Genomic DNA, 11,954 nt, shown 5'->3' with positions numbered 1-11,954 from the left:
GTATCACGTCCTATATAATGAATTGTAATTTGCTGAATGCCTGAGACGATATAAGGTTTGCATGCAAATGCTGAAACCTTTGCTGATTTTTGAAGCTGCGTTTCTCGCTCCACTCGTCACAATGGGGAATCAATGGCCGGGGTGGGGGGGGGGGGGGGTGAGCATGTACACAGCTGCACCAATGGAGCGTCCGCGCTCCCGGTGGCCTGATCCACCCGACGGATCTCACTGGACGAATTCTGCAGAACGAGCCTGGGATAATTACATTAGACGTCTCGAGCAACAAATGGGGACCCGGCCCTGGGCAGCCTCGCGCCGAATCACCAGGCTCTTCCTGGAAACCCAACAGTAAATGGGCGGGGCCACCGCTCGCCCTATAAATACCGGGCTCGCGGGCGGGGCGGGGCCACCGCTCGCCCTATCAGTAACGGGCTCGCGAGGGGGGGCGGGGCCACCGCTCGGGCACGCGTGTGTGGGGGGGGGGGTTGCCAGTCGCCCTATAAATAGCGGTTTGGTGGGGCGGGGCTCAGGACAAGGGTCTGTAACGGTCGGTGGAGGGGGGTAGCACCTGGTGGATCGCTTGGTGCAGGTGTGAGTGTTATTGTCGGGATAAGCCGCAGTCGTCGGGGATGGACCCGGTGATGTACCTGGCCATGCTGGTGGCTCTGCTGCTGTTCTGGGTCCGGAGGAAAGGTGTGGAGTATGTGATCATCAACCACCGCTGGGTCTTCGTCTGTCTCTTCCTGCTGCCCCTCTCCGTCGTCTTCGATGTCTACTATTATCTGCGGGCTTGGCTGGTCTTCAAGATGTGCAGTGCGCCCAAACAACACGACCAGCGGGTCAGGGACATCCAGAGGCAGGTGAGAATCAGCCCCAGGGCGCAGAGATTGTGATCTACTGGGCTGTCTACTAATAAGTAAATTACAAAATAATCAGAAAGGATTGGGAAGGAAGAAGGAGTTTGGAGCAGCTGTACTAATTAGAGATAACAATGGCAATAGGAAAAAAAAGGGACATAACTGAGATTGACAGGTGGATAAAACCAGCTGGGTTACATTCTTCTCCTTGAATGGAGCCTGATTCTCCTTAGCTCCCTCCTTTGCTCCTTCTCTTCTTTCTCCATGATAATGACAGAGGGGTATGCCCATAGGTTAAGCCACACCTGCCAGAGATTTCCTGACTGGGTGGGGGAGGATTCTGTAAATATTTGGGTGTGCTGATGCTGAGAGGCGGTCAGAATCAAGTGGCGGTCTTGTAAACAAAAGATTTAAAAAATTTGACAAACCTTTCCATGCTGCAGAAATCACTATAAAGTTTCTAGAATCTTCAGTTCACTAACTCCTCACTTCTGCCTTGATCAGGTGATTCTGGCAGCTGCTGAGCCTCAGATAGCTGTCTGTTAACCAGAGTGCATTAGCAGTGTAAACCCAGGAAACTTGCGGCTGCTATACCTCTGACATAGGCAAATGAAACCAGAGAGGACGTGGTCGGCAGATGGCAGGAATGCTCAAAAAGCCCAAGAAAACTTTGGGGGGGAAGTCTTTTTAACATCCTCAAGTGGTGGAAACAACTTTCACCTAAATTTCTTTGCTCATAAAAAATGTGTACACCACTAATAGCTGAAAATGGCAAGGAAATTCACCCCCTACACACCTGAGCCATAACAATTCAAAGTATCACCTTAAGAGCTGAATTAAGAATTCTTGTTCATTCTCTCTCCAGCTTCAGCAGTAAACAAGATCCAGCATGCTCTCTGATTTTGGTCAAGTTAACAATTAAGGCCCCATGAAATCTCATGGCATCAGGTCAAACATGGGCAAGGAAACCTCCTGCTGATTACCACCTACTCTCCTCCCTCAGCTGATGAATCAGTCCTCCTCCATGTTGAGCACCACTTGGAGGAAGCACTGAGGGTAGCAAGGGCACAAAATGTACTCTGGGTAGGGGACTTGCATGTCCATCACCAAGAGTGGCTCGGTAGCACCACTACTGGCCGAGTCCTGAACAACATAGCTGCCAGACTGGGCCTGCGGCAGGTGGTGAGCGAACCAACATGAGGGAAAAACTTACTTGACCTCGTCCTCACCAATCTAGCTGTCGCAGATGCATCTGTCCATGACAGTATTGGTAGGTGTGACCACCGCACAGTCCTCGTGGAGATGAAGTCCCGTCTTCGCACTGAGGACACCATCCAACGTGTTGTGTGGCACTACCACTGTGCTAAATGGGATAGATTCAGAACAGATCTCGCAGCTCAAACCTGGACATCCATGAGGCACTGTGGGCCATCTTTAGAGAAGTGATGTAGTCCTGGACTCTGTGTGCTGATCCTCGCCTTTTTGCTCATTTACCGGGTTTGTTGTTTCCTTACCAGTAAAAAGCTGGTTCTTCAGACTGCTCACTAATTATAGCCCATTAAACTCTCCCAAACTGCTCTTTTTGTACAAGGTTTTCTGCCTCCCTGCTATAAAGCAAAATTATATTCCAGCACAATCTGTAACCTCATGGCCTGGCATATTCCTCATTCTACCATTACCAACAAGCCAGGGGATCAACCCTGGTTCAATGAGGAGTGTAGAAGAGCATGCCAGGAGCAGCACCAGGCATACCTAAAAATGAGGTGCCAACCTGGTGAAGCTACAACTCAGGACTACATGCGTGCTAAACAGCGGAAGCAACATGTTATAGACAGAGCTAAGTGATTCCACAACCAGCGGATCAGATCAAAGCTCTGCAGTCCTGCCACATCCAGTTGTGAATGGTGGTGAACAATTAAACAACTAACGGGAGGAGGAGGCTCTGCAAACATCCCCATCCTCAATGATGGCGGAGTCCAGCATGTGAGTGCAAAAGACAAGTCTGAAGCGTTTGCAACCATCTTCAGCCAGAAGTGCCGAGTGGATGATCCATCTCTGCCTCCTCCTGATATCCCCACCATCACAGAAGCCAGTCTTCAGCCATTTCGATTCACTCCACGTGATATCAAGAAACGGCTGAGTGCACTGGATACAGCAAAGGCTATGGGCCCCGACAACATCCCAGCTGTAGTGCTGAAGACTTGTTCTCCAGAACTAGCTGTGCCTCTAGCCCAGCTGTTCCAGTACAGCTACAACACTAGCATCTACCCATCAATGTGGAAAATTGCCCAGGTATGTCCTGTCCACAAAAAGCAGGACAAATCCAATCCAACCAATTACCGCCCCATCAGTCTACTCTCAATCATCAGCAAAGTGATGGAAGGTGTCGTCGACAGTGCTATCAAGCGGCACTTACTCACCAATAACCTGCTCACTGATGCTCAGTTTGGGTTCCGCCAGGGCCACTCTGCTCCAGACCTCACTACAGCCTTGGTCCAAACATGGACAGAAGAGCTGAATTCCAGAGTTGAGGTGAGAGTGACTGCCCTTGACATCAAGGCAGCATTTGACCGAGTGTGGCACCAAGGAGCCCTAGTAAAATTGAAGTCAATGGGAATCAAGGGGAAAACTCTCCAGTGGCTGGAGACATACCTAGCACAAAGGAAGATGGTAGTGGTTGTTGGAGGCCAATCATCTCAGCCCCAGGACATTGCTGTAGGAGTTCGTCAGGGCAGTGTCCTCAGCCCAACCATCTTCAGCTGCTTCATCAATGACCTTCCCTCCATCATAAGGTCAGAAATGGGGATGTTCGCTGATGATTGCACAGTGTTCAGTTCCATTCGCAACCCCTCAAGTAATGAAGCAGTCCGAGCCTGCATGCAGCAAGACCTCGACAACATCCAGGCTTGGGCTGATAAATAGCAAGTAACATTCGTGCCAGATAAGTGCCAGGCAATGACCATCTCCAACAAGAGTGTCTAACCACCTCCCCTTGACATTCTATGGCATTACCATTGCCGAATTCCCCACCATCAACATCCTGGGGGTCACCATTGACCAGAAACTTAACTGGACCAGCCATATAAATACTGTGGCTACAAGAGCAGGTCAGAGGCTGGGTATTCTGCGGCGAGTGACTCACCTCCTGACTCCCCAAAGCCTTTCCACCATCCACAAGGCACAAGTCAGGAGTGTGATGGAATACTTTCCACTTGCTTGGATGAGTGCAGCTCCAACAACACTAAAGAAGCTCGACACCATCCAAGATAAAGCAGCCCACTTGATTGGCACCCCATCCACCACCCTAAACATTCACTCCCTTCACCACCGGCGCACAGTGGCTGCAGTGTGTACCATCCACAGGATGCATTGCAGCAACTCGCCAAGGCTTCTTCGACAGCACCTCCCAAACCCGCGACCTGTACCACCTAGAAGGACAAGAGCAGCAGGCACATGGGAACAACACCACCTGCACGTTCCCCTCCAAGTCACACCATCCCGACTTGGAAATATGTCGCCGTTCCTTCATCGTCGCTGGGTCAAAATCCTGGAACTCCCTTCCTAACAGCACTGTGGGAGAACCGTCACCACACGGACTGCAGCGGTTCAAGAAGGCGGCTCACCACCACCTTTTCAGGGGCAATTAGGGATGGGCAATAAGAACATAAGAAGTAGGAGCAGGAGTAGGCCAATCAGCCCCTCGAGCCTGCTCCGCCATTCAATAAGATCATGGCTTATCTGATCCCAAACTCAAATCTAAATTCATGTCCAATTTCCTGCCCGTAACCCCTAATTCCCTTTACTTCTAGGAAACTGTCGATTTCTGTTTTAAATTTATTCAATGATGTAGCTTCCACAGCTTCCTGGGGCAGCAAATTCCACAGACCTACTACCCTCTGAGTGAAGAAGTTTCTCCTCATCTCAGTTTTGAAAGAGCAGTCCCTTATTCTAAGATTATGCCCCCTAGTTCTAGTTTCACCCTTCCTTGGGAACATCCTTACCGCATCCACCTGATCAAGCCCCTTCACATTCTTATATGTTTCAATAAGATCGCCCCTCATTCTTCTGAACTCCAATGAGTAGAGTCCCAATCTACTCAACCGGCCGGCCTCGCCAGCGACGCCCACATCCCATGAACGAATTTTTAAAAATACTATATTATCCTTCATCTGCTGTTCATACTTTTAACCAAATCTGCTTTTTACCAAGTATTCACCCTGCTAACCGAGGGTTTCAAGTCCATTCCTTTATCCATCTTGCGGTTCCCCCTAAAGGTTTGAAGCACATGAATATTGCCATTTGATCTGTGTACGTGCACAGATTTGTGTAATACTGTGGGAAGACTTTGGGGCTGTGGTGAGAGAGATTCGATCCCTTGCTTTTTTGGTCAGCAAATGCCAACAAGCAAACATAGCTCAAGAAATGGTGACTTGTCATTATGAAACATGGCATTTGGTACGTATGTTCATTGAAAGCAAAAACTCTTCTTGAGTTACAAATTATAACTAAGACAAGATCTTGTTAATTAAATGTTATTTTCTTTTGAGATGTTTGTTTTTCTGTTCAAGAATAAAACCTCCCAGCATTTGGGGAAAATTTATTCACAGATCTACTCAGTTGAATTGCTACTCATTTTTCATTCCTTGTGGCAGTGTGGTTCGCTCAACATGCTGTGCTGTCTCCAGGATTTAGTGGTTCCACTCGTTCTTGCAACTTGGTGTTCCTGCTGCAGCCACATGTCCCTCCTGTAGAGACTGCAGAAGAGGTTGGAGCATGTGGCCTGTGTGGATGTTGGTGATTTCATGTCCTTGGTTGTTTCATCCATCATCCATTACACAATATGAAGCTAGGCTGTCTTGTACATTTATGTAGTGCAGGCATAATCGGAATCATGGAACTAAAACAGTTACTTGTCAAGTTTGCAGATATAAAATGCAGCAACATGGAGCACACTGGTAATAGACTAAATCTAGGTTAAACCACCCTACTAAAATGTAAATAGTTGTAAGTATACCGCGAGATGGAGAAAAATGAATAGTTGGGAGTGATAGCCAGGCTGTAATCTACTGAGTTCAAGTAAAGTACTGGTTTAGTTAAGTTTTTTATAATCATCCTTGTAGGGATATGTGATTTTTGAGCTTTGGAAACACTCCAGGTATTTTATAATGTGTATTGTGAAGTTCATGGCGAATTTGATTTCATTTTCCCAAGTTAAGGTTATCACCATTTATTACTGTGCCTGGACTCTCACCTGGGCAGGTAATCTGCTTCCATACCTTTAGTTGGCCACTAAGTGAGATGCATCCCAAGCTGGGCTACCATGTTCATTTTATTCCCTGTTTCTTTACCCCCTTCCTGTGCTGCAGCCTCTATTTATTATCCATCCTCAGCACAATTTAAATCAGAGACTAAGCCAGCTTGGAGTTTGAATTTTATTTTAAGAATATTTAATTTCAGAACAGTTTGAACTTGTCTTGCAAGAATAAATCTCTTGCACAGTCGCTCATTTTATCTGTAGAATTTGCACACTTCATGCTCTTTTGGTTCTCTATTTTTCTTGTTATGGTGGGACATCTGCCAAAAGAATTGTATCCTACCTTGAGAAATCTTGCACTGAGGAATATCGGATTTTAGGTTTCTATGTAGATACAATGATATTCGTCAGTGGACAATTATTCCTTTGTTATGTGGGGCAATAGACTCAAACCCATCACTGAGTAGAGGTTATCGAACTGCGTTGTGAAATGCATCTCCTTATATTAGTCTTTGGTCAGAAGCCACCAGAGAAAATTACAATTTATATAACAGTACTTTTGTAGTCTAATGATCAAACAAGATGAACTGTATATTTGCCCTGTAGGGCAGCTGCCTGGAACAGTTTGCATAACTTCAAGCTGAAGTGCAAAGTTGATATGCACCAACTTTAATCTTTGAACCTGTTTGAAATCCTCAACATTAGTGAATCAATAAGGTAAAATTTTGCCAAGGATATGTAAATATCGTTGCATTGTAGTTGACAGTTTTAACCTATGATGAAATATTAAGGTTTTTAGGTTACCAGAAAAACAGCTCTGCATTGGTGTCTCAATGTGAAAGCATATAACATGAGGGACTTTTCAACTGAAAGTCTGGGAAACTTTGGACAGCATCAACAACTTGCATTCTTTTGCCTCTCTTACATAGGAGTATGTCTTTTGACCAGGTACATGTGAATCATCGAATGCTGACCCTAAATTGTTCTTTGCCAACTTGCCTTTTAATGCCACTTAAAGGATTTGGCAGTGTTCAAAGCGGCCTTTCATCCCTGTGTCTTTGCTATGCTCCTCTGTAAAGCTTTGGAACTAGTAAGACTTATAGTGCTGACTAGTGTAGCAGTATTGTTGGACTGTCTTTTACCACTGTAGCCTTCTGCTGTTCTTCTGTGTCTGGCACAGAAGGAACTTTATACAAATGGCTTCAAGTTTGGCTCAAAGTATTCTTTAATTTTTCTTTCAAGTCATGATCAAAAATGATATTAGCTAAGTTTTTTTTCCCCACATTGCTTAAAATTTTTCTTTGTCATTTTCATCTTGTGTTCAGACCCTTTTTTACTTAATGTAGCGTGAATGCCACCTTCCACTTGGATAGGGTCCAGGTCTTGCTGTTACTTTGCGGAATACTTTGGCATTGTTAGTGAAGAGCCCCACTCGTGACCTTTATAATGGAGGGACGTTCATTGATAAAGCAACTAAAGATGATTGAACCAAGGACTCCTGAGTAACTCCTGCAGTGATGTCCTTGGGCTGTGATGATTGGCCTCTAACAACCATATCCATCTTACATAGAATGTACGGAACAGAAACAGGCCATTTGGCCCAACAGGTCCATGCCAGTGTTTATGCTCCATATGAGCCTCCTCCCTCCCTACTTAATCTAACCCTATCAGCTTTATGGATGGATTTCCCTTTGACTCACATTGACATCAGTTTTGCTTGGACTCCTTGGTGCCTTTCTGAACATTTATCATTTTTCCCTAATGTGGTGCTGTAAACTAATTGCCTTGTGCAAGATGATTCATTAAAATGGCTGAATAGAGTACAGTTTTGCTGCTGTTTTTTATAAATCACTTTTATATACAGCAGAAACTCATGGACTAAGTATTAAATACTATTTCTAGTACTTGTTGGTCATAGGTTATTAGGACTTCAAATGATGCAAAAGTTGTTGCTGGGTGTACTTTAAATCAGTTTTGCTTCTGAAATATTGGTGACTTGTTACTTGTACACCCGTTAATCACAACTGATTGTGGTGCTCTGCTACAACTTAGCAATTTTGATCCCAAGATAACTGACTTGAGTCCTTAAATTCTGCTGCAGTTAGGGCTATTTCAGCCATGAACTTCAGACAATTATTGAGTCTGAGTTCAAGAATCTAACAATCGGAGACAAATATAATGTAGATTTTCCTCAGTGTTGAGTTCTGAGCAGCAGAAATTCAAATAAGAAGTTGACAGTAACAAGCTCTTTGTGCCTAGCTGAAAGCTTTTGTCTGATTAAGTTTGAGGGAAAGACTTGCACCTTGTTGAATTGAGGGCTGTGCAATATGCTGATGTCTTTGTTTTTTGATAGGTGCGTGAGTGGAAAAATCAAGGAAGTAAAACATACATGTGCACTGGTCGACCAGGCTGGCTGACTGTATCACTTCGGGTTGGCAAATATAAGAAGACTCATAAAAATATAATGATCAATTTGATGGACATTCTAGAGGTGGACACCAAGCAACAGGTAACTTGACCTTGTATCATTCGAACATCTTTGACAAACGGCTGCGCTTTTCGTATCTGGTCTTTCTGGATTAAAGAGTGTATTTCTTAAGTTGGTCTTAACATTGGTAAAATTGGTGCTGTTATGACTCTATCACTAACAATCTTGCAATTTTTTCAAACTTTAAAGCTCAGTAAAATTCCTGCTTCTTCTTTGCCATTTTGTATGTTGCATAACTGAGCAAACTATGTCACTTGTCCCCATTCTCCTAGGCAGCTTGCCCATCAGTAACACAATGAAAGGCTCACTATCTTATCTATTATTCCTGGAAAAAAATAATTGGTAAGCATTAACTATTAACGGTAGTGTGCTAAAGCACCAATATGCATTATGAAGGAGTGTTTGGACATTGTTTCACTTTTATCCTCCTTTCCGGCCTTTTTCCACTGCAGAGTTTCTGACCTGAGCTTAGTTGCTATGGAGAAGTGAATGGGGTAGAAGCCCACTGTTTCCTAATGGGCAAAGAGAAAATTGACACGTTATTTTAGACTGTCCTTGCGTGTCTGCAGGCAGATAGCTTAGAATGGCATTGGCAGAAATTTGAAACAAATTGGCATATGTGGTACATTTCCTGGGAGATTTGAAAGGGAAATAATTAGGGCAAATATTCATTTTGGAAACTTCAAAAGGGATGAAAATGGTATTAAAACAAAATGAGCTGCTTTAGTTTGGATTTTTTTTTGTGTAAAGTGCAGATTTGATATTAATAAGTATAGGTCTAATTGAGAACTGACCTACCTCAGTGGTTGCCAGATTATAACAATATGCTTGAGTAAGGGGAACACATTTAATAATTATTTTTAAAATCAAAATAAAGGCTGTATTCCCATCAGCCTTGGTGTTCTCTCCCCTTCTACATCCTCTGATCCCAGAGCATTTGATAATCAGGAGCAATGTCTGGTTTCTCCTCATAATGTGAACATCGTCTGGGTTTAAATATTTTAAAAACCAGTTTCAAGACAATCATTTGCAGATCAGTTATGTGCCATATCCTTTCGGTTCCATTAGCTCTGGACCTGGGTTTGAATGCAGCCTGAAATGGGGTAAATGTGTCCTTTAATCTCTGGTCTGACAAGAAATGAGTTGGACTATCAACCAAGTTTGTAATGATTGAAAGCCTACAGTAAAAATGTTATTAAGCACAAAAATTCACATTCAACACAAACTTGCAGCCATCCGGGTTAGGAAATGGGGAAAACTGATGAATGCAGTAAGGAATGGTCTTCTGAGGTTGAAGTTAGTCACAATAGAGGGAGTTTACACTCTGCATCCGATCTGGAATATTTAATGCTGGCAGAATGTGCAAAATAGAAAAGTATTCTTATTCCCCTAGCACTGATAGCCCTCTGGTTTTGAGCCAAAAGTTAAATTTATATTTAAATTTGTAATGCAACATGAGGTCATTTTAACCTGTCTAGTCTTAGCTATGAGCATGTACACTAGAAATTGACTCCTTAACATTGCTGATGCAAATTGTGTTCTGTGCCTCTTGTGTAAGACAGAACTGTGAGACACTGCATGGTGAATAGTGTATTGGGATAGGGCATCAATGCACTGCTCAAGAATAGAATTCTGTTCTTGTCATGCCCATAAGGCACTTATGGTCTGATGTTGCACTGTCCCTAGAAGAGGAAATAGTGTTAATCCAGGCACCCCCACCAACAATGGAGGGAGGGAATATTGCTGGCTGACTAGGTGTATGTATATGATTCAAATATCCATTTCCTTCTTTTTTTAGGCATTATGTACAGAAGTCCTATTGTAACTTAACTGTCATTTGTTTTGTCTGATTTATTTGAATGTATTTATAAATAGGAAAATAGGGAATGCTATTTCACTGATGTTTCTATTGTAGGTTGTCCGTGTAGAGCCATTGGTAAACATGGGTCAAGTGACAGCACTTCTGAATTCAGTTGGCTGGACTCTTCCGGTGGTACCAGAGCTGGATGATCTCACTGTGGGTAGGTAGTTTTCCTCTACCCAAAAGGCTGTATGTATTAGTTGGTCAAGATGATGTAATTTGCGGGATGCTGATAATGGCTGTGAATTTGACACTCTGAAATCTTTACTGCTCTGTTCTTGTGGTTTTCAAGGGTAGGGTTGTCAGGTACATTTTTCATTGAGGTCTGCTGATGGATGAGCAGCTTACTTTTGCCTACTTGAAGATAATTCAAACTGAATGCTCAAAATAGGGGTCCAGCATAGTTATGGCTGGATACGTCTGAGCACTGTCCAGTGATGGGCTGGGGTTACAAGAATGTTTGCCGTGGGTTTTTTTGGCTTTCCCTTGCCTTTTTTTCCAATTTGTGGGAAGGAATGATTATGTTGGCGATCTTAGGAAGAGGAAGACCTTTCACAGCTAGAGTTGAGTCTCCATTGCAAGGTCACCTCAGGAACAGTAGACTATTAATGTAACTGCTGTCCTGATCTGAGATGCTAGTCATCTCATCACAAGCACAGCTTGTACTGCCTGCTTTGGTGCATATGCAATATACCCAGTATAATGTAATTGTGTAGAAGTTTGGAGCCTCGTTCCAATAAAGCAGCACTGTCTTCTGCCTGAAACTAACTGGTGTAACATCGGTGCCAGCGTGTGGGAGCAGAAATCGCGATGGGAGCTGCGAAGGACGCTGGGGATACAAGGGAATGGTTCCCTGCATGACGTTAGTGCTGGGGAGGGGTTTGGAATGAAGATGCTGGCGCGGGGAGGGAAAGGCAAGACCAGGGTTGGGGAGGCCCAAGGATTCCTTGCGGAGCCTAATGGTGATCAAAAAATAAGCATGAAGGAATTGATTGTCTTTTCAGCCTCCATTTTCCAGTTCCTATTCGTATGTATTTCTCTAGCTAGCCAATGTAGTTGACATGTTCCATCTGAATTGTGATTTGTTCAATCAGTCTTATTACTAATCTAAAGTATCTCTAATATTCACTAGATTGAGAACCTGAACAAGTGTCTGTGTTTTTAGGTGGCCTTATCATGGGAACTGGTATTGAGTCTTCGTCTCATATCTATGGACTTTTCCAAAACATCTGTGTAGCTTATGAGCTGGTCCTAGCTGATGGCAGCCTGGTTAGATGTACAGAGGTAAAAAGAAATGGGGTGTTGTTTTGTTTTATGATATGATATAAAAGTGTTTCTAGGTTATTCGCCCAAAGTCTGTATAGGTAGAAAGCTATTGCAATTGGAAGATTTGGTGGTTCAATATTGGTGTAAAGCTTTTTAAACTCATTCACTTTCCCTTTTTTTCATTCTCTTCTGTTTTGATATTTTTTTAAAAAAGCCCTGAAGGTGAAG

At 43.8% G+C, this 11,954-nt stretch overlaps 1 protein-coding gene across 2 annotated transcripts in view; it reads left to right on the top strand.

Moving 5' to 3' along the window:
* The first annotated feature begins 542 nt into the window (after positions 1–542).
* dhcr24 (24-dehydrocholesterol reductase) overlaps positions 543–11,954 on the top strand; it is a 30,307-nt gene continuing 18,895 nt past the window's right edge. Inside the window, exons 1-4 of one of the 2 annotated variants that reach the window (XM_067990059.1) lie at positions 543–860; positions 8,465–8,620; positions 10,515–10,620; positions 11,626–11,744. In XM_067990059.1, coding sequence (XP_067846160.1) covers positions 630–860; positions 8,465–8,620; positions 10,515–10,620; positions 11,626–11,744 — 612 coding nt within the window. In that variant the 5' untranslated portion in view covers positions 543–629. Of the gene's footprint in view, positions 861–6,978; positions 7,060–8,464; positions 8,621–10,514; positions 10,621–11,625; positions 11,745–11,954 lie in introns of those variants that run through there. The other variant, XM_067990060.1, reaches the window with a different exon arrangement.

The sequence above is a fragment of the Heptranchias perlo genome, chromosome 9 (assembly GCF_035084215.1).
Source record: "Heptranchias perlo isolate sHepPer1 chromosome 9, sHepPer1.hap1, whole genome shotgun sequence".
NCBI lineage: Eukaryota > Metazoa > Chordata > Chondrichthyes > Hexanchiformes > Hexanchidae > Heptranchias > Heptranchias perlo.
The sequence above is the reverse complement of the archived record's forward strand: the minus strand, read 5'-3'. Positions and strand labels throughout refer to the sequence as shown.